Below are 18,574 nucleotides of genomic sequence, written 5' to 3' on the forward strand. Positions count from 1 at the left end.
TTGAACTAATCTACATTCTCACCAACAGTGTAAAAGCATTCCTTTTTCTCCACAGCCTCACCAACATTTGCTGTTTTTTGACTTTTTCATAATAGCTATTCTGACTGGCACGAGATGGTATCTCATTGTGGTTTTGATTTGCATGTTTCTAATGATCAGTGATATTGAGTTTCTTTTTATATGTTTGTTGGACGCATGTATACCTTCTTTTGAAAAGTGTCCATTCATGTCCTTTGCCCACTTTTGAATGAAGTAATTTGTTTTTTCTTGTAAATTTGTTTAAGATCCTTATAGATGCTGGATATTAGGCCTTTGTCAAATTGACAGATTGCAAAAATTGTCTCCCATTCTGTAGGTTGTCTGTTTACCCTAATGATAGTTTCTTTTGCTGCGCAGAAGTTCTTTAGTTTGATTAGATCCCATTTGCCAATTTTAGCTTTTGTTGCAATTGCTTTTGGAGTCTTCATCGTGAAATCTTTGTCTGTGCCTATGTCCTGAATGGTATTGCCTACATTGTCTTCTAGGATTTTTATAGTTTTGTGTTTTACATTTAAGTCTTTAATCCATCTTGTGTTTATTTTTGTATATGATGTAAGGAAGGAGTCCTGTTTCAGTTTTTCTGCATATGACTAGCCATTTCTCCTAGCACCGTTTACTAAAGAGGAAATCCTTTCTCCATTGTTTGCTTCTGTCAGGTTTGTCAAAGATCAGATGTGTAGGTGTTCAGTCTTATTTCTGGGTTCTCTATTCTGTTCCAGTGGTCTATATGCCTATTCTTATACCTGTACCATGTTGCTTTGGTTACAGCCTCATAGTATAGTTTGAATTCAGATAGCATGATGTTTCCAGTGTCTTTCTTTTTGCTTAGCATTGTCTTGGCTATTGAGGCTGTTTTCGGTTCTGTATCAATTTTTAAATGGTGTTTTCTAATTCTGTGAAGAATGTCAATGGTATTTTAATGGGAATAGCATTCAATCTATAAATTGCTTTGGGCAATGTGACCATTTTCATAATATTGATTCTTCCTATCCATGAGCATGGAATGTTTTTCCATTTGTTTGTGCCATCTCTTCTTCAGTTACTTTATGTGATGGATTACACTGATTGATTTTTTAATGTTAAACCAGATCTGTATACTTGTAGAAAAGCCCCAGTTGGTTGTAGTTATAATTCTTTTGGACATTGTTGGCTTTGTTTTTTTAATGATTTTTGCATCTATGTTCATGAGAAATGTTGTGTAGATTTTCTTTCTTGTAATGCTTTATCTGCTTTCCTCTGCTTGTATTTTCTGGAAGACATTGTAAACAATAGTATAATTTATTCCTTAAATGTTTGGTAGTATTTAGCAGTAAAATCATCTGGGCCTGGTGCTTCATTTTTGGAAAGTTATTCATTTCTCATTCAATTGCTTTGGTAGAAATCAGTCCATTTAGATTACCTATGTCTTCTTATACAAGTATGAGTGGTTTTTATCTTTCAGTAAATTGGTCCATTTTATCTAAATTATTAAATTTGTAGACATGGATCTGTTCACAATATTCCTTTTTTATCTTTTTAGTTACTGTAGAAGTAGTAACGATTACCCCTTTTGATTTATGATACTTGTCATTTTTCATTTTTGTCTTCTCGCTCTTTTTTTTCTGTTACCTTGGCTGGAGGTTTATCCATTTTATTGATCTTTTTAAAGAACCAACTCTTGATTACATTGATTTTTTTCTATTGATTTTCTGTTTTTAATTTTTGTTCTAAATTTTATTACTCATTTTCTTCTGCTTGCTTTGGATTTATATTGCTTATCTTTCTTCAGTTTCCTGAGGTACGTACTTAATTCAGGTCTTTCTTCTTTTCTTTCATTTTTTGAGACAAGGTCTCCCTCTGTCTTCCAGGCTGGAGTGCAGTGGCAGGATCATGGCTCACTGCAGCCTCAACCTCCCCAACTCAAGCGATCCTCCCACCTCAGTCACTGAAGTAGCTCAGAGTACAGGGGTACACTACCATCCCTGGCTAATTTTTTAAAAAATTTTTTTAGAGGCAGGGTTTTGCCACATTGTCAAGGTTGGTCTAGAACTCCTGGGCTCAAGCCATCTGCACACCTCGGCCTCCCAAAGTGTCATTACAGGTGTGAGCACTGTGCCTGGCCTGATCTTTCTTCTTTTCTAATACATCCATTTAATGCTATAAATTTTCTACTAAGAACTGCTTTTGCTGCATCCCACAAATTTGGATAAAGTTATATTTTCATTTTTCTTTGGTTAAAATTGTGTTTTAGTACCTATTACAAGGAAAATATTTAAAAATTTTAAAAACATTGTTTTAATTTTTGTAACTTCTTTAATTCGTGTGTTATTTAAAATTATGTTGTTTAATCCATAAATATTTGGGAGAGTTCCAGCTATTTTTCTGTTCTGATTTTTTAGTTTAATTTCATTATGTTCTTAGAGCATACTTGGTATGATGTTTTTACTTTTTTTATTTAATTATTTTAATTCTAAAAATTTGTTTAGGTATGTTTTATGACTCAGAATGTGGTCTGTCTTGGTTAATGTTCCATGTGAGCTTAAGAAAAATGTGTATTCTGCTGTTGTTGGCTGAAGTATTCTATAAATGTCAATTCGTTCTAGTTGATTAATGGTGCTGTTTAAGTCAACTATATCCTTACTGATTTTCTGTTTGTTGGATATGCACATTATTGATAGAGACACATTGCAGTCTCCAACCATAGATTTGTTTATCTGTAGATTTGTTTATTTTTCCTCGCACCTTTGTCAGTTTTGCCTCAAACATTTTGATACTCTGTGGTTAGGTGCATACATGTTAATGATAATAATCTTCTTGGAGGACTGACTCTTTTATCATTATGTAATGTCCTCCTTATCCCTATAACTTTTCTTGTTCTGAAGTGTTCTTTGTCTGAAATTAATATGAAATGTTCCATTTTCTTTTGATTTGATTATCACGGTGTACCTTTGTCATCATTTACTTTTAATCTATCTATGTCTTCATGCTTATACATTTCTTGTAAACAACATATACTTAGGTCTTGGAAACATTGCAAACTCCAACTTGAGGCACTATTTTTTCATTTTATCTGTACTACATATCTTTCCAAATATAATCTTATAATTTATTTTTTCTTCCCTGTACCTGGACACTCTAATTCCTCTGCTGCCTTTAAAATTCTTAAGAGTGGATTTTAATTTTTTTTCTTCTACAATGTTTTATCATTCTTGCGTTCTGTGTTATTTTCTACACTGCAGAATTGAACTTGTTTGGTGAAGAGTTTGAAAGGGACAACTTGTACTGATACGCTGATCAGAATATAGCCATTTTAGGCCATGCAATAGTTGGTCTATTGCTTATACAGATAACTGAAAAATTAGAAAAGACAAATTAAAAGAGACAATAATTTTTGCTCCCGTTTATGCCATATTTTCCAGATTTATTTTCCATGACACAATTCCTTAATAATACACAGAAGCACTCATCACTAAATGTAAATGTGTTTGAAATGTACTCTCAAGAGAGTAAGAGCTCTAATTAAAAAGTTATCAATAAAGAAGTTCTAATAAATGAGTTCGCCTACACTTCTTACCAACTGTGGCTAGTTAAGCTGGAGCTATGTTCTGCAGAATCCCCCACCTGGCATAGATTCCAGGTTAGGGCTAGACGTAAAAAAAATTTACATGAGTGGCTCACGCATGTAATCCCAGCACTTTGGAAGGCCAAGGTGAAATAATTGCTTGAGCTCAGGAGTTCAAGACCAGCCTGGGCAACATGGAAACCCCATCTCCATTTTTTTTAAATTCAAAAATTAGCCAGGCACGGTGGCACGCACCTGTAGTCACAGCTACTAGGGAAGCTGAGGTGAGAGGATATTTTGAGCCCAAGAGGTCAAGGCTGCAGTGAGCCATGATTGTGCCACTGCACTCTAGCCTGGACAACACAAGGAGACCCTGTCTCAAAAAAAATTTTTTTTTTTTACACGAGATTTAGAAGGTGAAAGTGAGACAGCAACCTGTACGATGTAGGATTCCAGGAAGCACTGCAATTTGCACATGTTGCCATTGATCTGCTGGCTCACCTTAGTAACTTGGAGCAGCAGCTGGGTCCGTAGCTGCTCCAGCTCCCACCATATCCCTTTCTTTTTCTTCTCTGACTCCTGGGACAAGCATGTACACAGATCTTTGCCCAAGAACACCAGCTGTTTTTACAAGTCTCTCAAGTGGTTGAGGTTGGAGACAGTGAGAGACAGATAAGGATTCAGGTTAATTCTTTTTTTTTTTTTTCTTTTTTCTTTTGGGACGGAGTCTCACTCAGTCGCCCAGGCTGGAGTGCAGTGGCGCGATCTCGGCTCACTGCAAGCTCCACCTCCCGGGTTCACACCATTCTCCTGCCTCAGCCTCCCAAGTAGCTGGGACCACAGGTGCCCGCCACCGCGCCCGGCTAATTTTTTGTATTTTTAGTAGAGATGGGGTTTTACCGTGTTAGCCAGGATGGTCTCGATCTCCTGATCTCGTGATATGCCCTCCTTGACCTCCCAAAGTGCTGGGATTACAGGTGTGAGCCACGGTGCCCGGTGGATTCCTATTAATTCTTATGAAATCTACTTAACACAGTTCCCAGGTTTCTCTTGTTCATCTCATTTTACAGTCAGCTTTTCTTCTCAACTTTTATCACTGTTGACTACAAGTGACTTCAGGCAAACCACCAAAGTAGTCTCCTATAAACTTTTATCACCAGCCCCCCACAACTGTGTAAGGTTTAATCTCTGTTTAAAAGTCCTGTATTCCATATCACAGATAGTGATTCTACAATCCTGATCAAATTCCAGTTGATACAGAAATTGGTACCAAAGTTTGTTCCATGGGAACAGGACCTTAAAGATGGATTCTCTGAATTGGTTCTGGGCTATCTAATTAACAGAATTCATTATACTTATAGGCATTAATAAGTCTGTGGTAAAGGGGATATTTGTAGCCCATGACATAAAATTTACCTGAATTACCACCTGTAGGTGCCAATAATCAAGAACTTATAGAAAGCAAGGCTTTGGATGGCCAAGTACTTGCTACCAAGAACATTTTCATGAAAATAAGGAGGATACTGGAAATAATGGTATTGGACAACCTGAGAAAAAAATATGAGCTCACGGATTTAATTTCCCAGCTCAATGTGTAGGTAAGTGACCAGAAAGCATCTATTGTTACTCGAAAAGTGACTTTTATTTCCTTAGCTGCAAGGCTAAGATTTCTTAAAACTAAAACCAAAATTCAATTCTAAAAATGAAAAAATTATATGCAAATTGAATTAATAACATGAAAGGGTCTTTTAGGCTCAATGTGTTGTTTAGAGAGGAGTAGGATATTGAAGACTGGTGGATGGGGATATGTGATCAGATTCTGGTGAAGTTGGCAAACTTGAACCCCTAAATTCTGCCAAATCTCCTTTTACCGTTGTCCAAAGAAGTTAGTCTCCCTTTTCTTGAAGAAACTTTAATACTCCACTAAAACAGTGGCCTTAAAAGGGCTGCTGATCCTTTCTCCTTAGGATGTATCCCCACCATCTCCTTTGTTTCTGGAGCTATCATAGAATCAAATCCCAACAGTTCCCAGGCGGTAAGGTATAGGAGTGACCTTGAGAAAGTACCACCAAAAAAATTTTACAATTTTGCTAAAAAGTGTTGAAAAAAAGACTGAGAGATTTGTATGAGAATGGATACTAAGAATGAAAGAAATATAATGTTAGATTAGACTAAACTGGTTAATATGGGCATATTAAGGAGATATTCTTGGTTATGTGTACTATTAGCTCTGGTGGCTAGAAGTGGCTCTCAGAGTTTTCTTGCTTAGTTGATTGGAACCTAAACCCTAAAGTGGCCTACACTAAATAAAGTTAAAGTAATGTTTTATTGGTTTATGACAGAGGAAATTATCCTGGATTGAGGAGCTTGGAATACTGGAGTGGCTTTATCACATAACACTTGCTCATTCACCTCCTACCTATGACCTGTGAGAGGGACCAGCAACACTCTTTCTACCAAGGCTGTGAATGGGAAAACGCCCACAGAGCTCTGTGAAGCCTCATGAAGTCTCTCCTCTGTAGGCCGGAAATAACAGTAAAAGTTGCTGTCATTAAAATGAACTCCGTGAATTCCTGGGAGTCCACTTTATTTTCAGATCCTGGGGTATCAGAGGCCAATAATGGTGCTTAAAGCCAGAGATGAGGTGAATGTGCTTACCACAACAAGCAGTAGAGGTAAAGTAGAAGTCAAAATGATTTGACCAACAGAGATCTTCAGTATTGTTTAATTGATCCTGGTTTTCCCTGAAACTGAAGTCAATGGGCATTATATTTTTTTATATATTATATATATATTTATATACATTATATATAATATATTTATCTATATTATATAATATATTTTATATATTATATATTTTATATTTTGTATATAATATATTTTACATATATTATATAATATATTTTACATATATTATATAATATATTTTACATATATTATATAATATATTTTACATATATTATATAATATATTTTACATATGTTATATATAATATATTTTACATATATTTTACATATATTATATATAAAATATATTTTACATATATATATAATATATTTTACATATATTTTGTGTATATATATTTCTTTAAAAAAAACCCTCTAAGTCTAGTGGATATCAAGGTGACTTGAATTGCCACAATAAAAAGCTATAACACTTCAACCAGTTCCAATATTTGAGCCAGTTCACAGACCAGAGCTCCTTGAATGAAGAGAAGGCTGATCTACTTGAGGAAGAACCCTACTAAACAGCCAAAAATGTATACTTTTAACCTCCCCAAAGAGATTTGCATGCATTGATCAGGGTAACTGTATATTAAGAAAGAAGAAATTGCCAGGGTTTGGGGGCAATTATTGGATATTAGCTCCAAACTCATGCTAATTCTTACAAAATCAAAACTCCACTGTTGTCCACAAGTCAGTGTAGGAGCTTATGGATATCAGGTGATAATAAACTTTTAGTTCAGATTCATCTCCCAATAAGCACAATGTGTCCCTGTACCCACTTTGGGGATCTTCCCAAGGTCTAAAACGCAGAGTTGAAATAGAAAATCTCCCCAACTGACAGAATTCCCAAAATGACTCCCTGATCCACAGAAAGGAGCCATTGTTGTAGAAAAGGCAGATGGAAGCCAACAGAACTGCCTCAACCTATCAAATAGCAAACCAAAAACAATACCACATCTCAAGAAGGACTGCAGAGGTTTGTGTCACCATCAAAGACTTAAAAAATACAGAGCTAGTAATTCCTGTAGCATTTCCACACAAGTCACCTATATTTGATTTGTGCAGAAGACAGATGGATGTTGAAAAATGGCAGTGAGGTGTCATAAAATTATTAAAATAGTAACTCCAACTGCAACTGTTGCTCCAGAACAGCACATTCCCTGGCACCTGGTATATAGCTGTTGATCTGGAGAATGTATTTTCCTCTCTATACTTGTTGATAAGATCAACAGAAATAGTTTTCTTCTAGTTGGCCAGGATAGGAATATACTTTCATGATCCTAGCTGGGGGTACATCAACTCTCAAACTCTATGTTATTACATAATCCACTTAGGAGGGACTTCAATCGCCTCTACATTTCACAGGACATTGTGCCTGTTCATTAAATAGAGCAACATCTCTAAACATCTTGGTAAGACACATGCATGCTACAAGGTGCCAAATGAATTCCAGAAAACTTCAAGGGCCTTCAACTTCACTGAAATATCTAGGGATCTAGTGGTCTGGGTCGTATTGAGATTTTTTTTTTTTTACTGTTATTTTAGGTTCAGGAGTATATTGCAGGTTTGTTTTATAGGTAAATTTTGTGTCACAGGGGTTTGGTGTACAGATTATTTTGTCACTGAAATAGTAAAGATAGTACCCTATAGATAGTTTTTTATTCTTCTCCCTCCTGTCACCGTTTACCCTCAAGTAGGCTCCAGTGCCAACTTTCCTCCTTTGTATCCATATGTTCCTAATCTTTAACTCCTACCTATAACTGAGAACATGTGGTATTTGGTTCTCTGTTCCTGTGTTAGTTTGCTTGAAATTATGGCCTCCAGACCCATTCATGTTGCTGCAAAAGACATGATCTCGTTCTTTTTTATAGCTGTGTAATATTCCATGGTGTATATGCACCACATTTTCTTTATTCAGTCTGTCATTGATGGGTATTTAGGTTTATTCCATGCCTTTGCTATTGCAAATAGTGCTGCAATGAATATACACGTGTATGTGTCTTCATGGTGGAATGAGTAATATTCTTACCAAGATGAAGTAAGATGCACCTATTCTCACCTCCTAACGAAAAGAGACAAAATGGCTAGTGGGATTCTAGAATGGAAGCAGTATATACCTTTTTTGGACATACAACTGAGGCCCGTTACCAAGTAATCTGAAAATCTCCTAGGTTTTAGAAAGACTTAGAAGAAAATAAGTATTTCAAATAGATCTGGGCTTCAGTATAAGCAGCTCTACCATTTTGACCATAATTCCCAAAAGAGTCATCCTGTTTGGATTGCATGTGGCACATAGGAGGGCTTTAGGGAAGATTTGGCTAGCTCCTGTAGGTGATTCATGATGAATCATGTTTTGGAATTAAGCTATTCTATCCTATAGAGATAACCATGCTCCTTTAAAAACAAAACCAAAAACCCACAGCTTCTGGCTTCTTCCTAGACCCTAGTAGAGATTGAATGCTTGACCGGAGTCTATCAAGTTACACTGCAGTCTGAGTTTCCAGGAATTGAGTACTGACTGATCCACCAGCCCATAAGCTTGGGTGCATGCAGCAGCAGCATTTCATTAACAAATGAGAATGATATGTACGATTTAAGGCCCATACACATCTTGAAGGCGCAAGTAAGCATAAGCAAGCGGTCCCAGGTACCCACAGTCTCTACACCTACTACACTACTTCTTCTATGGGTAGATAACCCACATCCACCACCTCATGAAGGGATTCCTTATAACTACTTGATTAAGAACAAAAGTTAGGACTGATTTATAGATGGTTCTTCACAACAAGATAGCACCCACCAAAAGTGAACAGCTATAGCACTGCAGCCCCGCTCTGGGGCCGCATTAATAGAAGGGAACCTCTTCTACTCTAGAAGGATGAAGCAGTTCCATTTTGGAGGGTATTAATTAGCTGTCACTTGTAATATTGCATATTGTTTTGGATATCGCCCTTTAAGAAATATAGATTAATTTAAGCAGTTCTTGGACAGAGCATCCAAAGTGGTGAAGAGAATTTGAAATTAGGCTATGCAAGAAATGTTAAAGTAACTGAAGGAATTTAGTCTGGAGAAGAAAGCACTCAGGTAAGGGAAATAATAATTGTCCACATGTTTTTAAGGGTTAATTCTTCAGAAAAGCCAGTCTTAATTTTAAACTTTTCCATGTAAGCTATCGGCGACTTCGGGCAAGTGGTTTAAATACCTTGAACATCAGTTTCTATATCTTTAAAAATGGAGTTATAAATTACTATTCTATTGTCTAACTTATGAATTATAAAATGTGTGAAGTTCCAGTGAGATTGCAGACCACTTTAATAAATTGGAAAATATTTTTAAAATTGTAAGTGGTTCTTTCCTTTATTATCAAAGGCATTTGTAAAGAAGCTAGTATATGCCAGTCACATACTAGAGTTTTCAAAAGATAAAAAGTCTAGTAAAGCCTAGCCTTTTTTTCCTCAGAACTTTCATGTTGAAACGTTGGGATAAACATTAATATATAAGTCGCTATAAATATGTAAACAAAAACATAACCATAGAAACACGCATGTACATGTGTACACACAACACTAGTAACACAAGATAGTACTAGGTGCATGTGAAAGAAAAATTCGGTTAAAAGTAAAGGAAAATCTTACCCAAATGACTTTTAAAAAATAAAAAGAACTTACTGGATCATACATACCAAAAAATATAATGGTGAGGTTTTTTTCAAAATTAAGGTTAATATTGTACTTTAATAAGTACACAAAATACCCAATTTTATTACATCTCTCCACTCTGCCTTCTACAACACAGGCTTTCAAACTGCAGAGAAAATCTTAATATGATTGACAGAAGCTCTCAGGACTACCTCTTCATCCACAATCAGAACTGTCAGATGTCCCAGTAGTGCCCAGAGAAGTTTATGGTCATGTGACTATAGGTGAACCAATCCCTATGTCTAGGGGATGATATATTCTAAATGGCTTAATCCATTCTAATATCATTCCTGAACTGGAAATGGAGTCAATTTCAACCACACTGCTGAGAATACACAGAGGGGTGGGTTACTCAAAGTGTGTATTAGAAAAGAAGAACTGGGAAGAGAAAGAGGAAGAAGGAGAGGAGAATGAAGACGGAAGGCAGCAACAACAACTTCAGAAATCAGTTTGCTGCGATGAAAACAAGTAACCCAAAAGTGACTGTTTGGTAATTCCGATGAGAGAAAGAGCCTGATTGCTGAGGAATTCCAGAAGACTTTGCAAAGACTGCAGAACTTGATTAGGGGTCTTACACATGAGTCCGTCCTGCTAATCCATGTATAATTACAAACAAAAATGATGATGAAGAAGGGAGTGGTGAGAAGTTTAGTAAAATCGTTGCTTTCCATCCTTGTTTCGGGTGGTGAGTAAATGTACGTGGAAAAGTGAGGGGAAAATTACGTCCTACTGCATATAGAATTTACTACATATAGTATACAATATACTACTATATGTAGTATAGAATATACTACATACAGAATTTTAACTGTCATGATGTGCATTTTGTAGCTGAACAAATTGATACCCAAGGACAGCAGTTTTAGGGCAGTTTAATATTTTCCTTCATAAAGTGTGTCATCTGACCTTAATGCAGCATTGGAAATAAAAATGTACTTTCAGGTTTTTATACAGGAAAGATAGAATTAAGCAGCAATTAACTAGAAATGCATTATCCTTCTTAACTATTTGAACTTTACCTTAAATGTCTGAATTTCTTTGAAATACTATTTATATTAATAGTACTATTTAATATCTGGATAACAACTTCATCATCCTAATGTACCATATTCTAAAAACATATGAAGCTAATAGAAATAAAATGACAATTTCTGTGACCTAGAATATTTATATTAGACCCTTTACTACTTATGTGACCTAGAATATTCATGTGAGACCCTGAGAGGTATATCAACTTCAATGACATAAATGCTTATTACATAAAAGTTAACCTCATTTATAAATCTCAAAAAGAAATACTCAGGTCTCCAGATTTCAGCTCAGGCCAACTTTTTACAGGTACACCTACAAGGTCAGAGGGTGGAAGACATGGCTACTACCCAGTCATGACGGAGGCAGATATCATGGCCTGTGCAGTAAAGACTGTGACCAGTCAATTCGTAGTTGCTTAAGGCTAAATGTGCCCACATCCTGAGTTGTACTAAAACCTGTGTATGAGGAATTTAATGACAAAAGGAGTGCTTAAAACATGAGGTCACTGATTTTATTTTTTATGTGTCTATCCATTTATTCATTTAGTAAAGTTAAAGCGATGACATTGAATATATGAGAAGAAAGGTTACAAATAATTCCTTGGAAATAATGCCCCTAGTAAAGTCACAAAATGAAATCCCAATCCCAGAGCCTAAATCACTTTCTCCTCTAACAATAATAGAGTAGTAATACCCATTTGTATTATAAATTGAAGAGCTAAGTTAGATGGCCTAGAGCTGATCTATTCTTAATTTGCCCAGCAAGTTACAATTTTCCTTTAACTCTGCTCTTTTCCCTAAGTTACAGTAGGAAGAGCATTGGATTGGAAATCAGATGACCTGGTTTCATCTCTACCTTTAAGCAGCTGGGGACACCTTTGGCAAGTTACTTAATCTCTTTGATTCTCCATTTCTTCACATGCAAGAGAAATATTAACTCATTTCAAGCTAATGTGGATTATGTTATCAAAGTGTATACTACATCATTATACCTATAACTTATTCATTTCATGCAGAATAAAACCATTTAGACTTCTAAAACATAATTAAAAACCAATAAGAAAAAATAGTTTAGCGAGAGAGACACAGAAAGAGAGAGGAGTCATTGACAGCTTTTCCCAACTCCTACAGAAGTCATTTCCTAGCACTCTGTACAAACTTCCATTATAGCATTTGGTTATTTTTTATGAATGTATGTTACCTATTCGACTCAGCTTCCTGAAAGCAGGGTCCTTGACATGTAAACTTTGTTTCCCAGTTTCCAGCACATCCTTGACATTGAGGCACATTTTAGGTAATAAAAAGAAGAACCCCTGGAATTGAAGCATTCATTCTCATTTACTAAAGAGCCAGGGGTGTGGTCATCAAAGTGTCTCCTTAGTTTTGTGGTTGTGAACCATGACTGATTTGAAGACTACCTCTCAAGGCACACTACTATTTCTTTATTTTAAAAATTTTCTATTTTCTGGGACAGCCACTTCTTTTCCACTCCAGGACAGAAGCATCCTTTATTTCTTGGGTCTAATCTAGTGAAAGACAGTCCCTTGAGTTTCTTTTCTTCCTATTCAATGCCTTTACCACTTCTTCCTAATGTACACGTTGTTTTGTACCAATTGTCTTGTTCCCTTTCAGAAGAAAACAAACTGTTTAGTGGAGGGTAAGGAAGCTCCAGGAACAAAATTAGTATTCACATCAGACTAATAAAACATACCAATTATCTAGAATGGTAGATTCCTTGTGGGACAGTGTAGTGGAATAATCAAAATAACCCTGAGATAGGAGAGGGAGAGTCTAGCTTTGTTCAAACTCTGTGGCAACTTACTGTTTTCTTAGAAACCTTAATCTCTCCAAGTCATCTTGCAGTAACATAAGTGGTGAGGACAATATCATTTCTGAGACTCCTTTCATATTGGATACTTAGAATTAAAGGTACACTTTGTGTCACTATAAAACTGAATTGTCAATATGTTGAGAATAGTTTCAGTAAAGGCCAAGAAAAGTGGCCATGTATTAGGGTCAAAAATGGATCTACATGATCTTGAAATAAACAAATGTGAGAAAAAGGTTAGTGAATCTAATTTTCTATAACTCTGAGCCCCATAGTTGATGGACAGTTAAGCAGCCCTGCCAAGGGTTTTGTACCATGGTTAAGGAAAATTGAACGGGTTGAAGCTTCCAAAATGACTGAGTCTGCTAACCACATGCTTTAGTGGTTATTAAAATCATAACTATGTGCTATTTCTGTCATCACACTAGCATGACAGAAAATGGCCACTAATGTCATTTTCCTATGCCAACTAAAGCAATAAGAATGTTGTCTCCTCATAAAGAGAGATTTATTTCACTAGACACTGTAAGTTCATAGATCATTCACTCACTTTTTCAATGAGCACTGAGACACTATTATACATAAGACACTGTATGAGATTCTGAGTGGACCATAAATATGAATCAGACACATATCTATTCGAAGGAAGTTCACACAAACACTCACTCACTCTTCTGCATACATTCATGCAACTATCATGAATGGTTCAAAGTGATAAATAAGCGCCATGAAAGAGACACAGATTAAGACACAGATTAGAGAAGGCAGGTATTCCACTTGAGGGTATAAAAGAAGAATTTTATGGGCAAGAAGTATGTAATATGGACCTTCAAGACTAGATTAGGTTTATCCCGTGGAAACAGCAGGAAATAGCAAAGGCAAAGAAAAAGAGGCTGGGAAGCATACCACATATGAGAAAAAAAGTTGACATCAGTTGTAACATCTAACATTTATTTACTGTTCAGCGTGTACTAAGAATTTTAAATACATGGTCTCAGTGAATCGTCATAAATGCAAGGGATTAGTTCTGCTGTGTGCCTAGTTTCGGGTGGGAAAAGTAAGGTCCAGCAGTAAAGAACACCTAGCCCAATTTTTTCCATTAAAAGAAATACCAGGCTGCTCAGGATGGCTGAAGCACGTGGTTGTGGCAGGCAAGAAGGAAAATATATAGATGATTCACTGTGGCTAGGTAATAAACAGGCTAGAATGCTAGACTCTTTCAGTGAATCAGACTTAAAAGGAACTCAAATGAACTAAATAGGAAGTAAAAAGCAAGATCCTCTGTATATGTAAAATAAAACAAAGCAGAACAAAGCTATACTCTATATATTACTTAAAACAGCCCAAAATCAGCCCTCCTTGAGCACCCTTGTCAATGTCAAAGCACAAAATAGCAGTTGGCAGTCACATCTAAAAGAGATGTGAGTGCCTTTTCTAATACGAACCTCTGCTTACAGAAGTGGGCAAACTGAGGCTGAAAGATAGTTGATTATGTTCAGATGTTTTACTCAATTTAAGCTTTAAAAATATCTATGTATGTGAGCATATGACTACATAATTCTTGCCAATTATTTTTTCTTTCTTTCTTTCTTTCTTTCTTTCTTTCTTTCTTTCTTTCTTTCTTTCTTTCTTTCTTTCTTTCTTTCTTTCTTTCTTTCTTTCTTTGTTTTTTTTTTCTTTTTTTTTTTTTTTGATGGAGTCTCACTCTGTCACCCAGGCTGGAGTGCAGTGGTGCTATCTCGGCTCACTGCAACCTCCGCCTCCCAGGTTCATGCCATTCTCCTGCCTCGGCCTCCCAAGTAGTTGAGACTACAGGTACCGGCCACCACACCTGGCTAATTTTTTGTATTTTTTTTAGTAGAGAGGGGGTTTCACCTTGTTAACTAGGATGGTCTCGATCTCCTGACCTCGTGATGCCCCCACCTCAGCCTCCCAAGCCAATTATTTTCGTACTACTATTGAGAACTGACAACAAAGGTGGTACTAAAAACTCGAAATCCCCTGACACTCATACACGGCCCAGAAAATCATTAAGTTGTGTTCTCATCTGTGCTTTAATTATAATATGATGCTATTACTCCACTGAGGTTTTTTTGGTAGCCAGATGTACATAAGGCATTTAGCACAGACAGATCCCATAAGTGGACATGCATTAATCCCCACACCTAAATGTCTTGTAAATAAAAGATATACCAGAGCATCAAAGGATGTTCTGTTTTCACAGAGATTAGTAAAGTGGCTTGGTTTTTTTTCTTTTGTTTGATCAGCTGTTCAGAAATTAACTTCCTCTAAGCCAGCCACATTCAAATGTGTATTATCTAACACAAATATTTTCTATAAAATATTAAGCTCTTCTTAAATGTTTTTATGATACGACCAGTTAGTTTATACTACAAGGATTTATATTGAGCCTAGATATTTATGTTTGGTTTTTATTCCAGTAGCTACGCAGAAATGCAGTTGATAGCTAAAACACACATCCCCCAAAAGGATATCTCTTTAGGTCTCTGTAAATTAAATTAGCAATGTTTCCATTTCTGTCTTGAGTGGTCCCATTTAGCATGTTGTTACAAGACTACCACCTTTACTGAGAATTTAAGAATAATTTTTGTGTTTTTATTTGACTCCCATATTGATAAAATTAAGAGAATACCAGAGATGTCTCCTTCAGCTATTTCATAATTATGGTTTTGAGCTCCAATACCAGCAATATGGATAGCATTCAGTGAGGTAAACCAATGTGCATTTCTTGCAACCTATGGTACTTCCAGAAGGAATCTTACAATAAAAGCAATATTTCTCCCTGAGAAAAAAATATCTTAAAAGCTTGCTTTTAAAACAGTCATTTTGCACTGTTCAATTAGAGAGGATTGTCAAAGAAGATACAGAAGCAATGGTATTTCTCTAGATAAGTGTTTACAAACTAGAAACAAAATCAGAACCTCATTTTAGCTATTTAAGCCAGACTTTTTCTCAACCACTAAAAGACTTTTTTCCTTCCATCTTTTCATATGTTATGTATTTTACATATCAACCTGGTAGATAGTTGGATTTTTCAGCCTAACTATTCACACACACTCATTTCAATAGTCCAACATATAATTTAGGTGTATTTAATATGTAATTAATGTTTGTGTCAGCCCTTCCCAGTAATTATCATTGAATTAAAGTTTGAATGCATAGAGTTATGTGAAACTATTTAGGTTTAAAATGACTCATGTTATAATAGTTATCATTTAAAACGTAAACTTTATTGCCACTGAGAATTTTAAATAGAGGTTTGTGAACATTGACGTGCCTATCTCAAATAACTTTACTTAAACCACCACTCAAGCTTATTATGTATTATTGAACAGCAAGATTTACTCAATAGAAATCAAATTCACATTTTTCATAATTTCACCATAATTTTATTTTATATTTACAGTCTTCAATTTCTAATGCAAGGGTCTCGCTGAGGATTTGGAGGATTAGGGAAGAGAGATGGGGTTTAGGGGTGAGGGATCAGAGGTCTGGTATGGACTTTACTAATTAAGAAAGCTAACAGGATGTGAAAGTCTTCCAGAAGAAATTCTTGCAGCCAGCTTTGCGTTCTCGGGGTGCCATAGCTGGGTTTGAGTTAGCAGATCTCTGCAACTCAAGCCTCATTTCATCCTGCTCAGCAGCCTGGGACAGATCTTCGGGTTCCAGGGCATCATTCTCCGTCTGGTTGGGTTCAGACAGCAGCTCTGCCAAGAAGTACTTGGCCAGTTCCTGTATATGGCAGAAGGGATAGAAAAAGAGAGAAAGAGAAGGAGGGAGGACAATGGAAAAAAATTGAAAAGCCTAAATTAAAGAACAGATTTGGTCACACACAAAATCCAGTTTTTACAGCTGCGCATTTTTTGTCACATTTAAAATCAATCCAGGATATAAAAATAAGGGTAATTGCTATAATTACCAAGTTACACAAAAAGACTTTAAGAGCTCAAATGTTTCTGCAATCTTTCTGTCCCTGTAGGCTTAAAACACACACACACGCGCACGCACACACACACACATTAAGACCATTCTGGTAAGATAAAGTGTGTGCCAACAATTTAATTCAATTTTCATATCACGAGCTACAAAGTAGAATTGTTTTATCATTTTACCAAGTAAACTGCAAGGGAACGAGACTTCTCACAATCTCGAACATACTGCGTTTGGTCTTTAGAGTGCCCCTTTGCCCTAGTCCCGACGTTTAGAAGTGAGATACGCGAAGAGGTAGCAGCTTCCGAGGTCTGCGTTTCAGCACCTGGGTCAGCGCTTCCCAGGGTCAGCACCAGGGATAGACGCCATCATCGCTTCGTGCCCAGACAACTATCCAGGTTTTGGAATTTTCTTGAATACCAAGTAAGAACTCACCTGAACTGTGCCCGACTCCGCTTATCATGGGGGAAAAAAGAGTTAGAAGGGGATTTTAGCCTTTGAAAGTTTTCTCAAGAGCTTTGGGAGATGAGGGACCCAGAAAAGCTCCGAAACTCTTTAGAAGGACTGAGCATCCCTTACGTCCAAACCAATGGGGCAGGAGCAAGGGTAAGGGAGGGCTGGAGAATCCGGGAGACGTCGAGGGAGTCTCCTTACCTGCTTCCCTGCGGCAGCAGCCAGGGACTTCTGCAGAAACTGACGGAGTCTGGGGTCCGAGGGAGCGCCGGTGACACCGCCCAGGGCCAGGACGATGGACAGCGCAGCCAGCGCGCACTGGAGGCGGCAGGACAGCATCTCGGCGGCGCCGGGAAAGCTGAGCTGAAGAGTGTCTGGTCAAACTCTAGGCGCGGATCAGCAGGCAGCAGCGATGGCTCCGAACCTCGCGACTCCTAAAGCGGCTTGTGTGCTCTCCACCGTCTCCCTCGGTTTTAAACTCTCTCTCTGACGTCAGGCTAGGAGGCGCCCCCAGATCTCACCAGCCCTTTTACGCACCATTAGTCTCGCAAAATCAATCACAGAAGACAAGGGAGGCGACAAGATCTAAAGTGTCTTACTTAAAAAAAAAATACTGCACACGCACAGGGACTCACAATTCCACAAGCCCCACGATTTATACAATCTTTTATTTTCACTCAGTGCTATGAGCATACACATTCCATAATTTCACTCCCACACATGCACACTCAATTACACACAAACAGAGGCTCAAACACTCAGCCCTTAAAGAGCAAATACACTATCACCCTTAAATGCACATAAATGTACCCAGACAACTCCATCTGTCATCATACTCAAACATTTTAGGAAGGCCTGACAAATGCAAAAGGACATGTGTATGGCAGGTGGAGATCAGAATCATTCCTCTAATAACAGATCTGGGAATGAAATATGGACAGTAAAAGGACTGCGCCCTCTTTATTTCCTCCATTATCTCATCAAAAGTCTTGAAGATGTAACAGGGCTCTGAAAGAACGTCACTCTTCTCTAAAATGGGGGAGAAGGTACCTCTGGCTCACTCTCCCTCCCTGATTCTCAGCAACTGAGACTTCTGATCTACCTGCCTTTCTATTGTGAACATATGTATGTATGAGTATGTGTATATGTATGGGAGGGAGAGAGACAGAGAGATTGAAATTGACTTCATTTTGGTGCTGAGAAATTTAGAACTGGAAGGCAATCTAAGAAATCATCCAATAAACCTCAGAATTTGAATCCGTAAGGCCGAGTAATAGTCAGTAAATTGTTCTCATTCACCTACTGCA

General features: G+C 37.0%; 1 protein-coding gene across 1 annotated transcript; it reads right to left on the reverse strand.

The window, feature by feature from the left end:
- Positions 1-16,244: 16,244 nt before the first annotated feature.
- On the reverse strand, positions 16,245-17,731 carry SST (somatostatin). Its single transcript, XM_025376747.1, has 2 exons — positions 17,469-17,731; positions 16,245-16,616 (listed from the first exon to the last, which is right to left on the reverse strand). The coding sequence occupies exons 1-2, from the start codon at positions 17,604-17,606 to the stop codon at positions 16,404-16,406; spliced, it is 351 nt and encodes a 116-aa protein (XP_025232532.1). The 5' UTR covers positions 17,607-17,731; the 3' UTR covers positions 16,245-16,403.
- Positions 17,732-18,574: the final 843 nt, after the last annotated feature.

Source organism: Theropithecus gelada, chromosome 2 (genome assembly GCF_003255815.1).
Source record: "Theropithecus gelada isolate Dixy chromosome 2, Tgel_1.0, whole genome shotgun sequence".
Classification (NCBI taxonomy): Eukaryota; Metazoa; Chordata; class Mammalia; order Primates; family Cercopithecidae; genus Theropithecus; species Theropithecus gelada.